Source organism: Chroicocephalus ridibundus, chromosome 1 (assembly GCF_963924245.1).
Source record: "Chroicocephalus ridibundus chromosome 1, bChrRid1.1, whole genome shotgun sequence".
In the NCBI taxonomy this organism is placed as follows: Eukaryota; Metazoa; Chordata; class Aves; order Charadriiformes; family Laridae; genus Chroicocephalus; species Chroicocephalus ridibundus.
In genome coordinates this window covers 92,511,473-92,525,592 of record NC_086284.1, presented here as the reverse complement: position 1 = coordinate 92,525,592, position 14,120 = coordinate 92,511,473, and the positions used below count along the sequence as shown (strand labels likewise).

At 35.8% G+C, this 14,120-nt stretch overlaps 1 protein-coding gene across 6 annotated transcripts in view; it reads right to left on the bottom strand.

Moving 5' to 3' along the window:
• GK (glycerol kinase) overlaps nucleotides 1–14,120 on the bottom strand; it is a 37,377-nt gene that overhangs the window by 8,403 nt on the left and 14,854 nt on the right. For all 6 annotated transcript variants that reach the window (XR_010072209.1, XM_063343510.1, XM_063343533.1 and 3 more), the window contains 8 exons: nucleotides 13,697–13,732; nucleotides 13,025–13,092; nucleotides 11,411–11,453; nucleotides 10,649–10,729; nucleotides 8,670–8,748; nucleotides 6,738–6,834; nucleotides 4,990–5,074; nucleotides 1,510–1,630 (listed from right to left, as the gene is read on the bottom strand). Coding sequence is in view for 5 of the 6 variants with exons in the window: in XM_063343510.1 (XP_063199580.1) it covers nucleotides 1,510–1,630; nucleotides 4,990–5,074; nucleotides 6,738–6,834; nucleotides 8,670–8,748; nucleotides 10,649–10,729; nucleotides 11,411–11,453; nucleotides 13,025–13,092; nucleotides 13,697–13,732 (610 nt within the window). In the remaining variant the exon portion in view is untranslated. The remainder of the gene's footprint in view (nucleotides 1–1,509; nucleotides 1,631–4,989; nucleotides 5,075–6,737; nucleotides 6,835–8,669; nucleotides 8,749–10,648; nucleotides 10,730–11,410; nucleotides 11,454–13,024; nucleotides 13,093–13,696; nucleotides 13,733–14,120) is intronic.

The following is a 14,120-nucleotide window of genomic DNA, read 5'->3' as shown; positions in this document are numbered from 1 at the left end:
CAGAACTAAAGATTTACATATATAGCTAGAATGATATATATTTTCTACAACTGCTATATGCTTCCTTTAAGTTTACCAACTGCAAACCTCATTTTATTGTCATTCATATGGTTATGAGGCTAACTTCACCAATGAGTCTTCCAAGTCTTTGAAATACCTCAGATCACTACTTCCTACAAGACTGAATCGTGCAATTGCCCATTTTCATACCCCGTGCAGGGCTGCTGTCCTCAACCATCCATTTCCTTAGAGTAGTCCTATTTTTTAAAAACTATTGCTTTGTCTTCTCTCTCCCTCCTCAAAGCAGTGATCACTAGCTAAGTTATCAGTCTTGTTCCCATGCTGTAGATACTGTGTTATTAAACGCATTTATATTTAGAAAAGACATCTTAAAAGAGGCTACACATCTGCTAATTATGCATCTGCACTGACAGTATGAGCCTTGTGTATTATGTATTATTAAAGGCAAGCTATAATATCTCTAGAGTTAAAAACTTTCCACTGAAGTGTCTCACGTTTATGCATGAGACAACACAATGTTTTTCTAAATGATTTTCTAGAAGCTGCATATTAGGCAAGATTATTTGTTACTCCATGACATGCTGCATCCTTAAGAATGTTAATGTATAGCTTACAATACTCAGCAACTTGGGATCTGCTACAGGAGTTAAAAAATGTCTTCAGAAGGATGCACCTTTTTCACTGACACTGAATTGTTCCAGGTTTCAAGTGAGGTCCTTAAAGAGCTTTAGTGTATCCTTCAAAAGCTAAAAAACCTTTTTATCATTCTAGGGGGCTTCTGTGAAAGAAGTGTTATGTGATCATTTCTAAAATGGCTGCATTGCTGTTGGATCAGAATACTGGTGTTGTAAACTTTCACTTGCTTTAGAGAGGAACAACCTCATTTGGGTTTGTTTTTCATATCATGCATGCCAAGAAAACTGGTTGCACAATTCCCACTTTTGTTGTAACTTCTATTCCCTTCTTCATTGCTGCTGTGAGAGGAAACTGAAGGGACAATGTGTTTTGTGGGTCTTCTTTTACATTGTAAATTAAATCAAAGGTCTCTGCAGGCAAAGGGAACAGAAAAAAGGGTATCTGCTTTTTGCTGAAATGCAAGTGCAAAACATGAGCAGTGGAGGTGTAAAGTTCTGATTTATCTCTCAGCAAGATTCTCAGGGCCAATATGTTGCAGAACAGAATTAATTTCACTGATTTTAAAATTGTTAGATCTTTAGAAATTGATATGACAGCTTTAAAGTTCAATACCATCACAGTGCTGTAATATTTTGACACAAGCAATAAGTCACTGATTTCTATGGAAGTGAACCTCAAAACTGGATGCAAGATCGAAAACCTTTTTGTGAAAAAAATCCCAACATTCTCAAGTAGTAGCAAAAGACCAGCAACAACAACAAAGCAAGCAATCCAAATTGCCCTCATTAGCCATTACAAACCATCGTTGTTTTCAGCTTTAAAAACAAAATAGGAGTTGTAATTTCATCTTACCTACTGGAATACAGAGAATGTCTGATTGGAGTTGCATGAGGACTTTGTTGTTGGTCATTCCTCCGTCTACTTGTAACTGATTTAGTGGTATTCCACAGTCCTTGTTTATGGCATCTAAAATCTTAAGTAAGAGTAATATATGTTATGATTTAATGTAGGGAAATCCATGATACCCTCTGAGTGTAAAGTACTGGTAATTCAGCACCTCTCCCCCCTGTATATCAAAAGGGCAAAACAGAGGTAGTGACAATAGAGTTTTGTTTAATACACAGCAAATGCATTCTATTTATTACAGAAATCCTACTGTAGGAAGTGCTTCTCCTCTGATGCTCTCTATTTAGCCTGTGTGTTGCTTATATGGCCTGAGAAGAAGAATTTTGGAGAAAAGCTGATGACAGCTACAACATTTATCAAAGCTAACAAAGGAAGAAGTAATACTTAGTAATACTTAGCTCATTACAGTTTGTCTAGATACTTTCTCTAATTTGATGCATTAAAGAACTGAAAAATTAAAACATTTTAACTGGCAATCTGGAAGACACCTCAATAGCAACTGCTGAACATTGAACTCCTTTGAAAAAGCAGCCTCTTAAAATATTTTCACTTAGCTGTTGAAAATTGAGATTTTTACATTACACAAGACAGATTGCAAAAATAAACTATTAGTGCAATTTCTTGTAAAATTATGTTTCCTTCTTTTGAGCACAGTGGATAGCTGAAAATAAATGAAAAGTGTTAAAGCGTTTGCAAGGGATAATTAACTAAGAGTGGAGCATTTAATTCACCAATACCTATCAATATGCTTTTTAGAGAATTTCCTAAAAATGTAAGATTTACCTCAAACCTTAGCTACTGATAACACCGCAGCATTATCCTACAAGCACCTTTTAATTGCAGAATAGTGGGTTTTCTAGAGTTTTGTAAAAGCAGTCAATTAAATGCCTCATTTACATTTTTTAAGGATAGTGCATAATTTTTGTTGACGAAGTTAGGAATTAGCTAGTGCAGACTGATATTCTCTTTATATTTTTTCAGTTTATTTGAATAAAAAAGAGGTGTACTATCCTCAGCTTTAAATGACAAAGCAACATAGACCACATAAAAGACCAAAACTACAACACATTCTGTGCTGTTCTGTAGTTCATAAAGTACTCAGTTATACAATCCTTACAGGGAAAAGTCAACATGTTTTTGTTTAAAAAAGAACCAAAAAATTGTAGGTTTGTAAGGTAGTAAAAACTATATAGACATGAGTTGTCCAGTAATTCTACCTGTGCCCAGAAACTAAGTCAGCAAGGTCCCTTACCAGAAAATCTTTAAAGGAACTAAAAGAACTGCCACGGGATAAAGAGTGGTTAAAAACTGGAAGGTAAGAGTAAAAGGCCAATTTTCAAGGTGGCAACATCTGTCCACGGGCCTGCACTGTTCCATTCATTAGAAATAACCTGGAAAAGAGGGTTCATAGCACAGCAGCAAAGTTTGCTGGCAGTACTAAGCTAGTACTGCTCCCCACCACTTACTTCCTTCACGTGTATCATTTTACATTTGTCTATTCAGATTTCACCTGCCTTTTTTACCATTCAGAACTTCAGCAGTGCCTCGTGATCTCAGCTTTACATACACATATTGTTGGAGGCTCTGGCCTTGTTTACCACTGTGCAAGAGCATGTTGGATCATACTATGTACTCAGCAGAGATCAAAAAATTGAAAAGAATTCTAGAAATCAGGAAGGGATGAAGGAACAAAACAAATAATGACCATTCTGCTGCTCTCTCTATTGGACTGACATTGGATGAAGAGCAAGGTAGTCAAGTATGAAAGTTTTGCTGAATGACAGCATTGTGCAGCTCTTACTTATTTTTCCATAATGCCTTCTGGAAGGAAAAAACATAAGAAGTGTCATCTGTCTGGACAAGGAAGAAGCTTTTTAGATAATCAGGAAGAGTGACTTAGAAGGATTGGATGGCACAATAAAAACAAGCAAAAACTCCAGTGCATGTGAAATTACTGAAGGATACAAAAGAGTTCCATTTTAACTGGAATTAAAACAAATGAACTTTGTTTCTGACAAGCCAGAACTAACAATGTATCTTTGAAAAATGTACATATATTTTATCTGTGTCACTAGGACTTAATCTGTTAATTTAATTGTGTCCAGAGACCTAATCAGGCACTCCTGTCATTGTGATAAAAGCACGTTGACTAAAGTATGAGGAAGTATTAGATCTGTTCAAACAGTCAACTTCACCCTCACTCAGTCTGAGAGCTTTATTTCCTTCTCTTCTACTCCCAGCCACATAACCTGTCTCTTGTTCTGATGTTGGCTACACTCCTCTGCGAGGCAGCTGAGGTCATTAATCCAGCAGAAAAATAGCCCAGCAAAAAGAGGGATAATTTTCTGCTGGAAAGTTCATTGAGCTGTCACATGAGAGGGAATGGATGGGAGGAGGGACAAGGAAAGAGAGGAGCAGACAACGAACTAGACCATCAGTTCAGTTCCCTGTAACTTTACCCTGACTTCTAGTACCAGAATTAGAGATATGTGCTACTTCCAAGCTCCTTCGCAGCTTTCTCAGGACTCAGAGGCTGTTAGCACCATTTCAAAAGCAGACATCTGGGTGAAATTTCTGGCTGTCTTTTTCCAAATGAGTACTTCATACTCTATTCTGTGTCACCACAGAATCAGCAAGCTGCTTTCCTCCTCTCATACAGTTCTAGCTGGCTGTTATTTTAAAACTCAGTATGTTTAAATAACAGCAGTTTAAAAACATGCAATCAAATTAAGGTTTGACTGTTACCCTTTGGGGTCTTGGGATTTCTTTTTCTCCTGTATTTGTATGGAACAGAGAGAGCATCAATTAATAGTAGGTGGTGATGTAAAGACTCTAATGCTCAGAACATGCTGATATCAGCCCCTTTGATTTGGTTGGAAGATTCATTTCCTGTGTAAGAATTTAGTTTTGCTGTTGCAGAGTGCCAGTTAAGGCAATACAAGGTGTAATCGGCAGGAAGTGAATCCAGATTTCTCTTGGTATGTTTGCAGCTGTCTTGCTTTATCTCATTTTTGCTTTTGTGTACTGAAAACAACATAAGCCGTCTCCATCACAACAGACAACATAAAATGTAGTCTCCTACACTAATGCAACTTTTTAGCTATGGCACTGACCCTGTCATTTTAATGTTTCTACGTTCTGCCTCTCAAAATAGTTACAAAATACGTATGCCTTATTTTAAGTGCTCATAAAAAGCAGCATTTCTACCCCAAAATAATGTACTGCCCAATGACATCATTGTACCTAAGCCCACAGGAACAATTTTTCAACATTAGCACCAGGTAAAGAGAAGAACAGCATCCAAGTACAATTTAAAGCATATGATTAACCTTCGTTAAATCTTTTCAATCCTCTCTCTTCCTGAAGAGCTACAGTCCCTGTTATCATATTAATTTACAATGAATTTAGGAGCCAATTTGCCTTTACCTCTCGTGTTTGAAAGCAGACGGCTTCTAGTGCAGCAAAGGCGATGTGGTTTTTATTTGTAAACTGAGTAAGGCCACAGATAATACTGTTGAAGAAAAAAAACCCAAAACAGTTAGGACATAGACATACTTCTTTACCAGACATACATCGTTACTTCAGACCTAGGCCTTCTAATTCAAAGATCATTCAGTTCCATTATATGAGGACTGCTTTTTAATATTAAAAAGCTTGTTTCTCTTTAATCTAAGCTTTCATCCCTGTTTTCCTGACATGCTTTACGTGTCCAATCAATACGATTGCCATAAATTATAATTTTATTGCAAATCTGCATGCAAATGAGCACATATTCGCTCTTACACACACAAACACACAAATTCTAGTCTTCCTTTAAGAAAAGGAAATGTATGATTGAGGATGATTTTTCTTTAAAAAATAATATCACCTATCAATAAAGTCTTAAAAAATTCTCCAGTGCTTTCGGTACTTAAGGAAAAGCCCAGCTGGGTCAGTGCTGCGCTCTAAATGCTTAAAATTGTTTTCAGATCTATTATGATCATTAGTTGCTTCTGCACCTTCAAAGAGATTTTTGGATATGGAAATTATGCTACACCTAATGATGAGTAAGCTAAATTCTGTCACTGAACTGCAGAGCAAATACTTATCCTCTTATTCTATTCCAACAGCTGAGGAATAGTAAGTAGTGTACTACACAGAAATGCTGCTATATTTGGTGCTGGATACATGCAAGTTCAAAGATATTAAAGGACATTTTTAGTTGTTACCATTCCAAAGATCAGCTTTTAACAGTTAAAAAGTTAAGCAATGTGATCTGAAAAACTGTGAAAACATCGAACTCAAAGATTTTATTTCCTTCCTTACATACAAAAAGTATCTAAATTCTAAAGATGCAACTACTTGAAACCTTGGGAAGTAGATATTTTTTAAGATTTCTTTTCTCACTTTAGGAAAGGTATTTTGTATTTAAATTTTTTATGGTTCTGTGACTCCCATAGCATGTTATGATTCCCCAACAGTAGGCAAGCAGAAATGACAAATATAAGATTATTGTTTGAACTAGTAGTTCTAACTAATACCAGCTAGTTAAGCCTTAACAACCACAAAAAGGACTGGAAGGAGAGGAGAAAAGTGTTCAATAGAGTAGAAAGAAAGCTGGACATAAGGGGGAAGGAAAGGGAGGAGAAGCGGGGAGGAATTAAGTAGCTTATATCACTTAAGATAGCGAATGCAGCAGCCATGGGAAATTGAGCTCAAAAAAACCTAATCAGTACTAAATTCTTTACTTTCTACTTTTGTTGCTTGACAGCTCAAAAGTATGAAGACCTTCTCTTTCTCCTTGGTGAGATGAAAATCCTTTCAGAATCGGAAATGCATGAAGAAAAGAAGCTGGCCACACTAATGGCAAGAATGATGGAACTGTCTTTTACCTGTCCTCTGAAATGCACAACCAACCCAAATGTTTTCCCTGACCCCCGCCTCCTTTTTTTTTTGGAGGGAGGGGAGGGTGAGTAGCTGAGATCGTTCTTTTTCTCCCAGTAGCAGTTGCTGTTTTGAACAGATGAAATACAATAGAGAAACATGGTAGTTGCTTGAAGATACCACAGTGAATGATGTATCCAGACACATCAAAGGAACAAAAAGAACACTTTCACATACCTGGAAGGACTAGTGATAGTATTTGCAAAATCCTTAAATCTCCCTGTAAATGCAGTATTTAGCCAGATCCTTACCCCCTTGCACTGGGCTCCCAGTATGGTGCATACAGTCCTGAAAATGCTGGCACAAAGTAGCAGCCATAAGAAGTCCCCGCTTCGGCAGCCAGTTTTTCTAATGCACACACACAAACAGTCTTCACTTAGCTTTCCACAACTGTACTAACACTTAAAATATGACACTTAAAGGTGTTATTATTTAAATAGGAAAAATATTCAGAATATGTTAGATTGCTACAAAAATAATCAATCCACATACAATTGGAAAATACAACTAACTGGCACTGTGTTCCTCATTAACTAGTTGTCCATTTGAACCAATATGAATGTTGTGGGAAATGTAAAATGAAAAATTAAAACTGAAAACCAAAATCATGTACTCAATATTCTGACCTAAATTCCATGAGGTTTTCAAAGGATATCTGTGGATAAAGAATGCAACCTTCAAAGCAGTCCAAAAGGTCACAATTTACTTGCATTTAAGTCAAGGCAAGCAAGTGAAACTGGATCAAGACCAAAGGGAGTTCAGAACTAAATTCCCATTAATTTCAAATGGATTTAGAGGTCTAAATTCTCAGTTTACGTATATAATCACAAGGCCAGCTACAAGAAATCTGAAGTTTCTTAATATCTAAGCAATAACTTTGGATATCTGAACTCCTCAATATTAAAACATCTGTAATTTTTTTAAGTTATATTAAAACACCTAGAACTGCAAAGGGAGTAATGCTAACGTGCAGCTCCTTCCTATAACAAGAAAGTATTTTTTTCTGCTTTTGTAAATGTCTTCTGTTTACATTGATCAGAAAAGCAGCAACAGAGAAAAGAAAGAGCAAAACTTATTCAAAAAGTCTTTTTTTTTAAAATGAAGGCTCTGCTTAAAAAAGGAGTGAAGGGAGAAGGAAGTACATGGTCAGGGAAACAGGAAGAGATAATGAAGTCCGACATGACTTTAACAACACTGACAAGATTAAAGTTCTTGAAACTCAAACCTTCCAAAGGTCTAGTCAAACTTGTGAAGCTAAGAGGTACTGTAGTGTTTCAACAGCTGGCTAATTCACGTGACAGTAGTTTATATTCTTCTGTATGATCTGCTATGATCTGCGAAGCTTTCTTACAGAAAAACAGACTGACGTTTTATGTTTTTGCTTAATCTTTGAAGTTTTACATAAAATTTGAATTCTAAATTTTTCCACCTTTGAATGAGATATCAAATTACTAAAAATATGTAATGAATTGCTTTTTAATCCTAAATCTCATTAAATCAGTCACTTTCAAACTGTTACACTGGCATACTTCTGACATTTTATCCTTTTTTCAAAGTTGGATATATTCCTAGTTTCTATGTCACACAGCACCTTGTTACAGTTCAGTTCAAGCAGAAGACATCAGCTACCCAAACGCTGGAGGATTACTGTATTCTTACCCAAAACAAATTACGACCCTCCACAGGCAGCTTTGCAAACTGAGGTCCCTAACAAAATGGATATGAAGCTTTCCACATAAATCGTTGCACGTGTAGGGCCTCAGGTTCTCATATTTATGACAGGAATGAATATGTAGGTTTAGGATCAAATATGCTCTGGCTTCTGTAATAAACACTTAAATACTCTTGGCTCTGGAAAATTTAATATTGTATAAAACTAGAAAATACACTGTAAGTATAATATCTTCCTGAATTTCCTTGCTAGGAAAACTACTAAAAAGTACAGATTGCAATACAACAAAGCTGACAAACGGTTTCAAAGACTGTATTGATATGCTGTATGCAATACATATATAAATAAACATTGATTTTACGGATGCAAAACAAATTGTTCAAAACCAGCAAAATATATACATCTTCCAGCTTTTCTTTACTTGAATATTTTGAGCTTTCATTCAACATTAGACACATCAAGACATTTGAAAACTTAAAAAACTGAACAGCTGCAAACTGTGAATACTCACCAACTTCCTGTGAAGTCTTAACGATACCTAGATTGTCCCTCAGCCAACGAACAACAGCACCAGCTATTGCAACAGATCCCTGAAGGAAACAAAATCACTACAACATTAGGACACAACAACCGTTAGCTTTGTTTTCCTTTTTACAAGACTGGAGAGGAGGGATAGCTGTGGCCTCCAACTGCAGGCTTACAGTCACAGCTTAAAGCACTTCCAAGAATGCTCACAAACAAACCACAAGCTTCTTGGCAGCTGGAGACTGCCATGTAAAAATGGCAGCCTGTTACGCAGGCTCCATGTAGAAAAGGTGCATCTTGCACCATTTTTTCCATGGAGGGGAGTTACCATGACATTTCTTAAGCAGTCTTCTTGTCTCTCTGATTTAGTCATGAGGTCCAGTAGCCTCAGCCTTCTTTCTTCCAACAAATTAAGATTTTTATGCTTTGATTTAAAAACCCAAGACTGATTATGTCTAGAGTCTAAACACAAACGTCCAGACAGACGGAAAATTTAGGCACTTGCATTTGCCGGCAAAATTCCTCTGCTGCCTCAGGAAACAGCCCTGAATATCTCCATCACATTGCAGATGAATGGCATGGCTCCCATCTCACTCCAAAGTCCAAATGGATTTCTCTACACAACAGCCTCAAGTCTACCAGACTAAGCCTCAAGCAAAATGGGAGCAGCATCATATTTTCATTCAAAGCCATTGCTAGAAGGAGCAGGGGTGTTTTCTAATGAGCTAGCTATTATGGTTACATGATATGGGTTTGATTAAAAGAAAAGACTGAATCCACATTTTTTGCCTCTCTGGAAGATTGTAGATGATTCTAGCATGGGTACAGGAGAAAGAACACTGAATATCTTTTGTTGAAGCTCTTTATTCTGAGAATATCATTAAAGACTTGGAGATGAGGAAGAAGCAAAGTACATACACATGTGTTTCAGCATGCATAAATACAAATCACTCTCAAGACAGTTCCAGTTCTTGCTTTAAGAACAAGGATTGAAAATAAAACAAAACTTTCACAGAACTGCACAAAATGAAAACCCCAAAATTTGCCAGAACGTGACAAATGCAAGATCAACTTTCCTTAGGGAGGGAAAAGGAAATGAACACAGCCTCCCACATCCTAGTAAAGTACTGCAAGCCACAAACTATTCTCCCAGTGAAGAAAATCCTGTGTGTTGTCTTTGTCTGTTTCACAGGAAAAACATTAGTGGCAGCAGAGAATTCGTTATGTATGTTTTGAGAATAATTATTAGATCAAGCCCACTAAGCAACAGAGATGGAAGAATAATAATTCTATTGATCCTGATGAAGCTTTGGTGCCAAACAGGTGTTCAGATGATGTGTGCTTCAGAAGCAGAGCTTTAGAACAATGAACCCTGAAGTTACAGTAAAAATACAATTTTCTACAGAATTTGGATGCCCTCAGAGTTGTGTGGAGAACTGAGGAACTAAATTCTGGAAGTAGGCACCTAAGCCTTAGTAGGTAAAAAAAGTTCAATTATTAGAAGATTCCTGTCCCAGGAATTTGATTCAGATTTTTAAAAATTAGAAGGAAAATTAATCATAAATGAAAACCAAAGACATTTAGTCATGCCTTTTATTATGAGAGGATAACTCAAACACTAGTACTTTTTTCTCTCTTTTTTAAACCAAATTTTAGTATAAAGTTTTTTCTTTTTTATTTATTTATAACATTTATTAAGTATTTGAAAAACTTGTAACAAAAAAAATGTTTTAGCCATCATGTCCTGAAAATATAAATGACACAATGTAGAAATATTTTTCTTAGATTACATAATATGGATTGGAGATAGGGATAACCAAAACCACACATAACCCTTGAGGCACACAAGCTATAACACAAAGCTATTTTGATTTCCATGCAACTGAAGATAACATAAGGATACTAGAAAACAGACGTAAACAAGAACACGTATCACTACACAAAGAAAGAAATTACTGGACCTACCTCTAGTGCGTAACAAACAGGTTTGTCTCTACCCAGTTTGTATGCTATTGTGGTTAGAAGACCATGCTCTGAAAACACAGACTAAATGGGGAAAGGGGAAAGAAAAGGTAAAGCATGAACAGAGGAAGAAAATATTTAAATAAAAATATTGAAGTGATAATAAACAAGAGTCAAAACCTTCACTGAAAAAAAAAATGAACTACAGAAAGTTTAAACAAAGCAAATTATCAGTCACTCTAAATAAAAACCTAAGATAGAACCCTCAGATTGCTGGTGTTAATTCTCATTTCCACAAGATGCTTCAGATCTTTTCCAGCCTCCTTATAGCAAAGAACTGTGGGTCTTTGAAGATGTGAATGAGAAGGAACTCAAAGCTTTGCGTTATTTATTAACTACAACTACAAAGACACAATGGGAGAAAAAATGAAGGAAAGAAATAAAATAGCGAAGACAAGGAGAAAAGCACGTGGTTATATACTCAGTACTTCTGGGTGAGGTTAAGAAACACATAAAAGGAAAGAGCAAGAAACTTGATATGAAAAGTTCTTTCTGGAATTTAATGAGCTAGGAAATGAGGTCTTACTGAAACACCTTTAACAAATTATTACTTTCTATTCTTTCAGATTTCGGTATGTACTTTTCCTTATCTCTAGCAATATAATTGTTGCTAATAAGTTTAAGAAAAGCTAATATATAGTTGTACTCAAGAACTTAAATAAAGACTGTAAATAAAAAGTGAACATCTAAAAAAATGCAACTGACCTTCTGACCTGTATTGCACAGCAGGAAACAGCCTGTTCCATACCTAGCATGAAAGCAAGGGAAAGTTAAAACCAGGTTGCTTAAAAGATAACCTGTTACTGCAATCCATGAACCCGTGACTCCCCTGTGGAGAATCAGGACACCACATTTTGCCCCTTGAAGGTTAGGTTACCATTAACTAATGATGAAACCATCCCCAAAAAGTTGATTAATTGCAGCCTGCAGAGTTCCCACACCCCTCTCTCTGGCTATTTCTTGTACAATAATTGATCAAGGAGCAGTTACCGCTGAAAACTAAGTGTGAATTCCTCTTTGGTGGCAGTATTTACCTACTTCAATTTAAGCTGATTATGAAAGCTCCTTTATAAAATAAATACTTCACAATGTTAAATTCTTGCTTTTAAAGGGGAATATTTAAGAAACTTTGCTCCTTAACAGTAAGCCACAAAGAGGAGGGTTTTCTTTAAACATATACAGTTCAAAAATTTCTAAAAATGGCATGTTTCTCATTTGAAGACTACATGTATATGTGCACACACACACATATAAGGACACAGTTTAATAAAAGGACTACAAAATACTTATAATCCACTCTAACTTATTCTAAGAAATTATGAGTTTCCTACCTTTTTAATACCCTGAAAACTAATAGCTTAAAATAGTACTGAGAAAGTCTTCAGTTACATTTGGAGAGAAAAAGGGTAAAACACTAACACAAATAGGTTAAAAAAAAAAAATCTCACTTTTACCTTTTGGTTTAGCTGGATTTTTTTCAAAAATTCTCTTGTGTTATAAAGTATTTCTTATAAAAATATGTTGTGAAATTATTACTTAGAACCATGTTTGTTTTACTAAAATATAAGGCCATTAATCATTAAATTTGTGTATAAATTTAAAAGATAAAGTGAAGGTTAATTAGCAACAAGTATAGATTAATGTGTAATTAAATCCATGAAAGTCCAATATTGTGTATGTACCTACATGCTCAGTTAAGCACATGGTTGTAAATGGAACAGTAAGTCATTTAAGCAGAGAGCTTTTCCTCAAATGAATGTTTGATTACACCAGTTGCCTGATTTAACTGATCAGCTATTTTAAACAAGGGACACTAAGAGGTTGAGAAATAGAAAGAAAAAAAAGTAAAATTCTCCACACTGAGCTAGGTACAGAAGTAAAACTAAGGCCTGCAACTGAAATAAACCTTTCCCATCTAGCAATGCTGTGTGGTTTTTTTGTCATTCCAGTCTATGCAATCTAATTTACATGGCCTGTATTTGTTTAACTTTAGGCCACAATGTAAATGATACTGCAACTGTTTAATCTGTGTTTTGGAGAATTTAAAAATGAAAAACCTCCTGTCACACAGAGATATTGCCTCACAGTGACTTTGTTCCAAAATATACCTCACAAACCATTTAACTTTAGTATCTCCACTATTTTGTATAAAAGTCAGGACACTGTTTACTTTGTAGGTCACTATAGTCAAAAGGTAGAGCTGTAGTCATGCGGTAATTACAAAAGCATTTGGCTCATAGCTTGAAAGAGAACATAATACTTAATTCAAAACAGAACAGTGATGTACTGTTTATCTTACAACTTTTCATAATAACTTACGTATTTTTTGCCTGCCCATCTTGAAAACACATTTGCCCAACAAGAGCAGCAGACTGGTCACCCAGGCACTTAAAAGAGAATCACAGGCATGAAAAAGGTACATGAACAGATATATTTAACTGTAACTCTAACCTAATAGGAGCATGTGGGTAATTGAAAGTGAAGAGGAAAATCTATAGAGACAACCTGTGCTTTTTATTACTCTTCCCTTTGTAAGAACTGCAAATGAAACGTGTCATGCTACTTATGGCGAACAATTTTTAGAAATCAAAATTAAAATTTACTGTCTTTATGCATGCTGTATTGGAAGAAGCTGAGAATCTGCCCAACATTTCTGGATTATGTATATACTGAACTCCTTTTATATATAAAGCAGAGCTTGCTTCCATTTTGTAATGTTACCCATTTACTTAAGAGATCCTAAATTTCCAACAGCACTACACATATGCACTAAAGCTGTCAGCTGTATTTCTGCAGCCAAACCTTAACTTAATGAAGAATCCAGGCAATTAATAATTCAACTTCAAAAGTTTACTTCATGTTTAGCATGAAGTAAAAAACCATTATCTTAATTTGCAGCACGATTCACCCATCTTAAAGCTTTGTCCAGTGAAGATATATTCACGCAGTATCACGTTCTCATGCTAGAATCTGAGCTGAAGTAGGACTTACCCCAGAAATTGGTACACCTGTCAAAGCTCCAGATTTCTGATTCACAAGAAGAGAAAGAAAAGCTCCAAATTAGCTTTCCACGGCTACAATTTAAGGCAATGAAAAAGCAGCTAAAATTGTAATGCTCAAAGGAAAACAAAGAAGGGTCATGTAAGCAACATGGTTCAGTTCAGGTGTACGTTGGACTTCAGCTTAATGTGGCTCATACCTAAACCACTAAAAAATAGAGAGCGGCAAATTTACATGTATACCTTATGACACCTCAACTGTTCTTAACATAAATTTGGTCGAAATCATAGCGTGCAGAGAACTAGGTTCAGCGTAAACTGTGCAGTCAGTGTCAAGTATAACACATAAAAGTGCAACATGGTCAAGTGACTAGAAAAAAAAAACGTGATTGTGATGACACACTAAGCAAAGACAG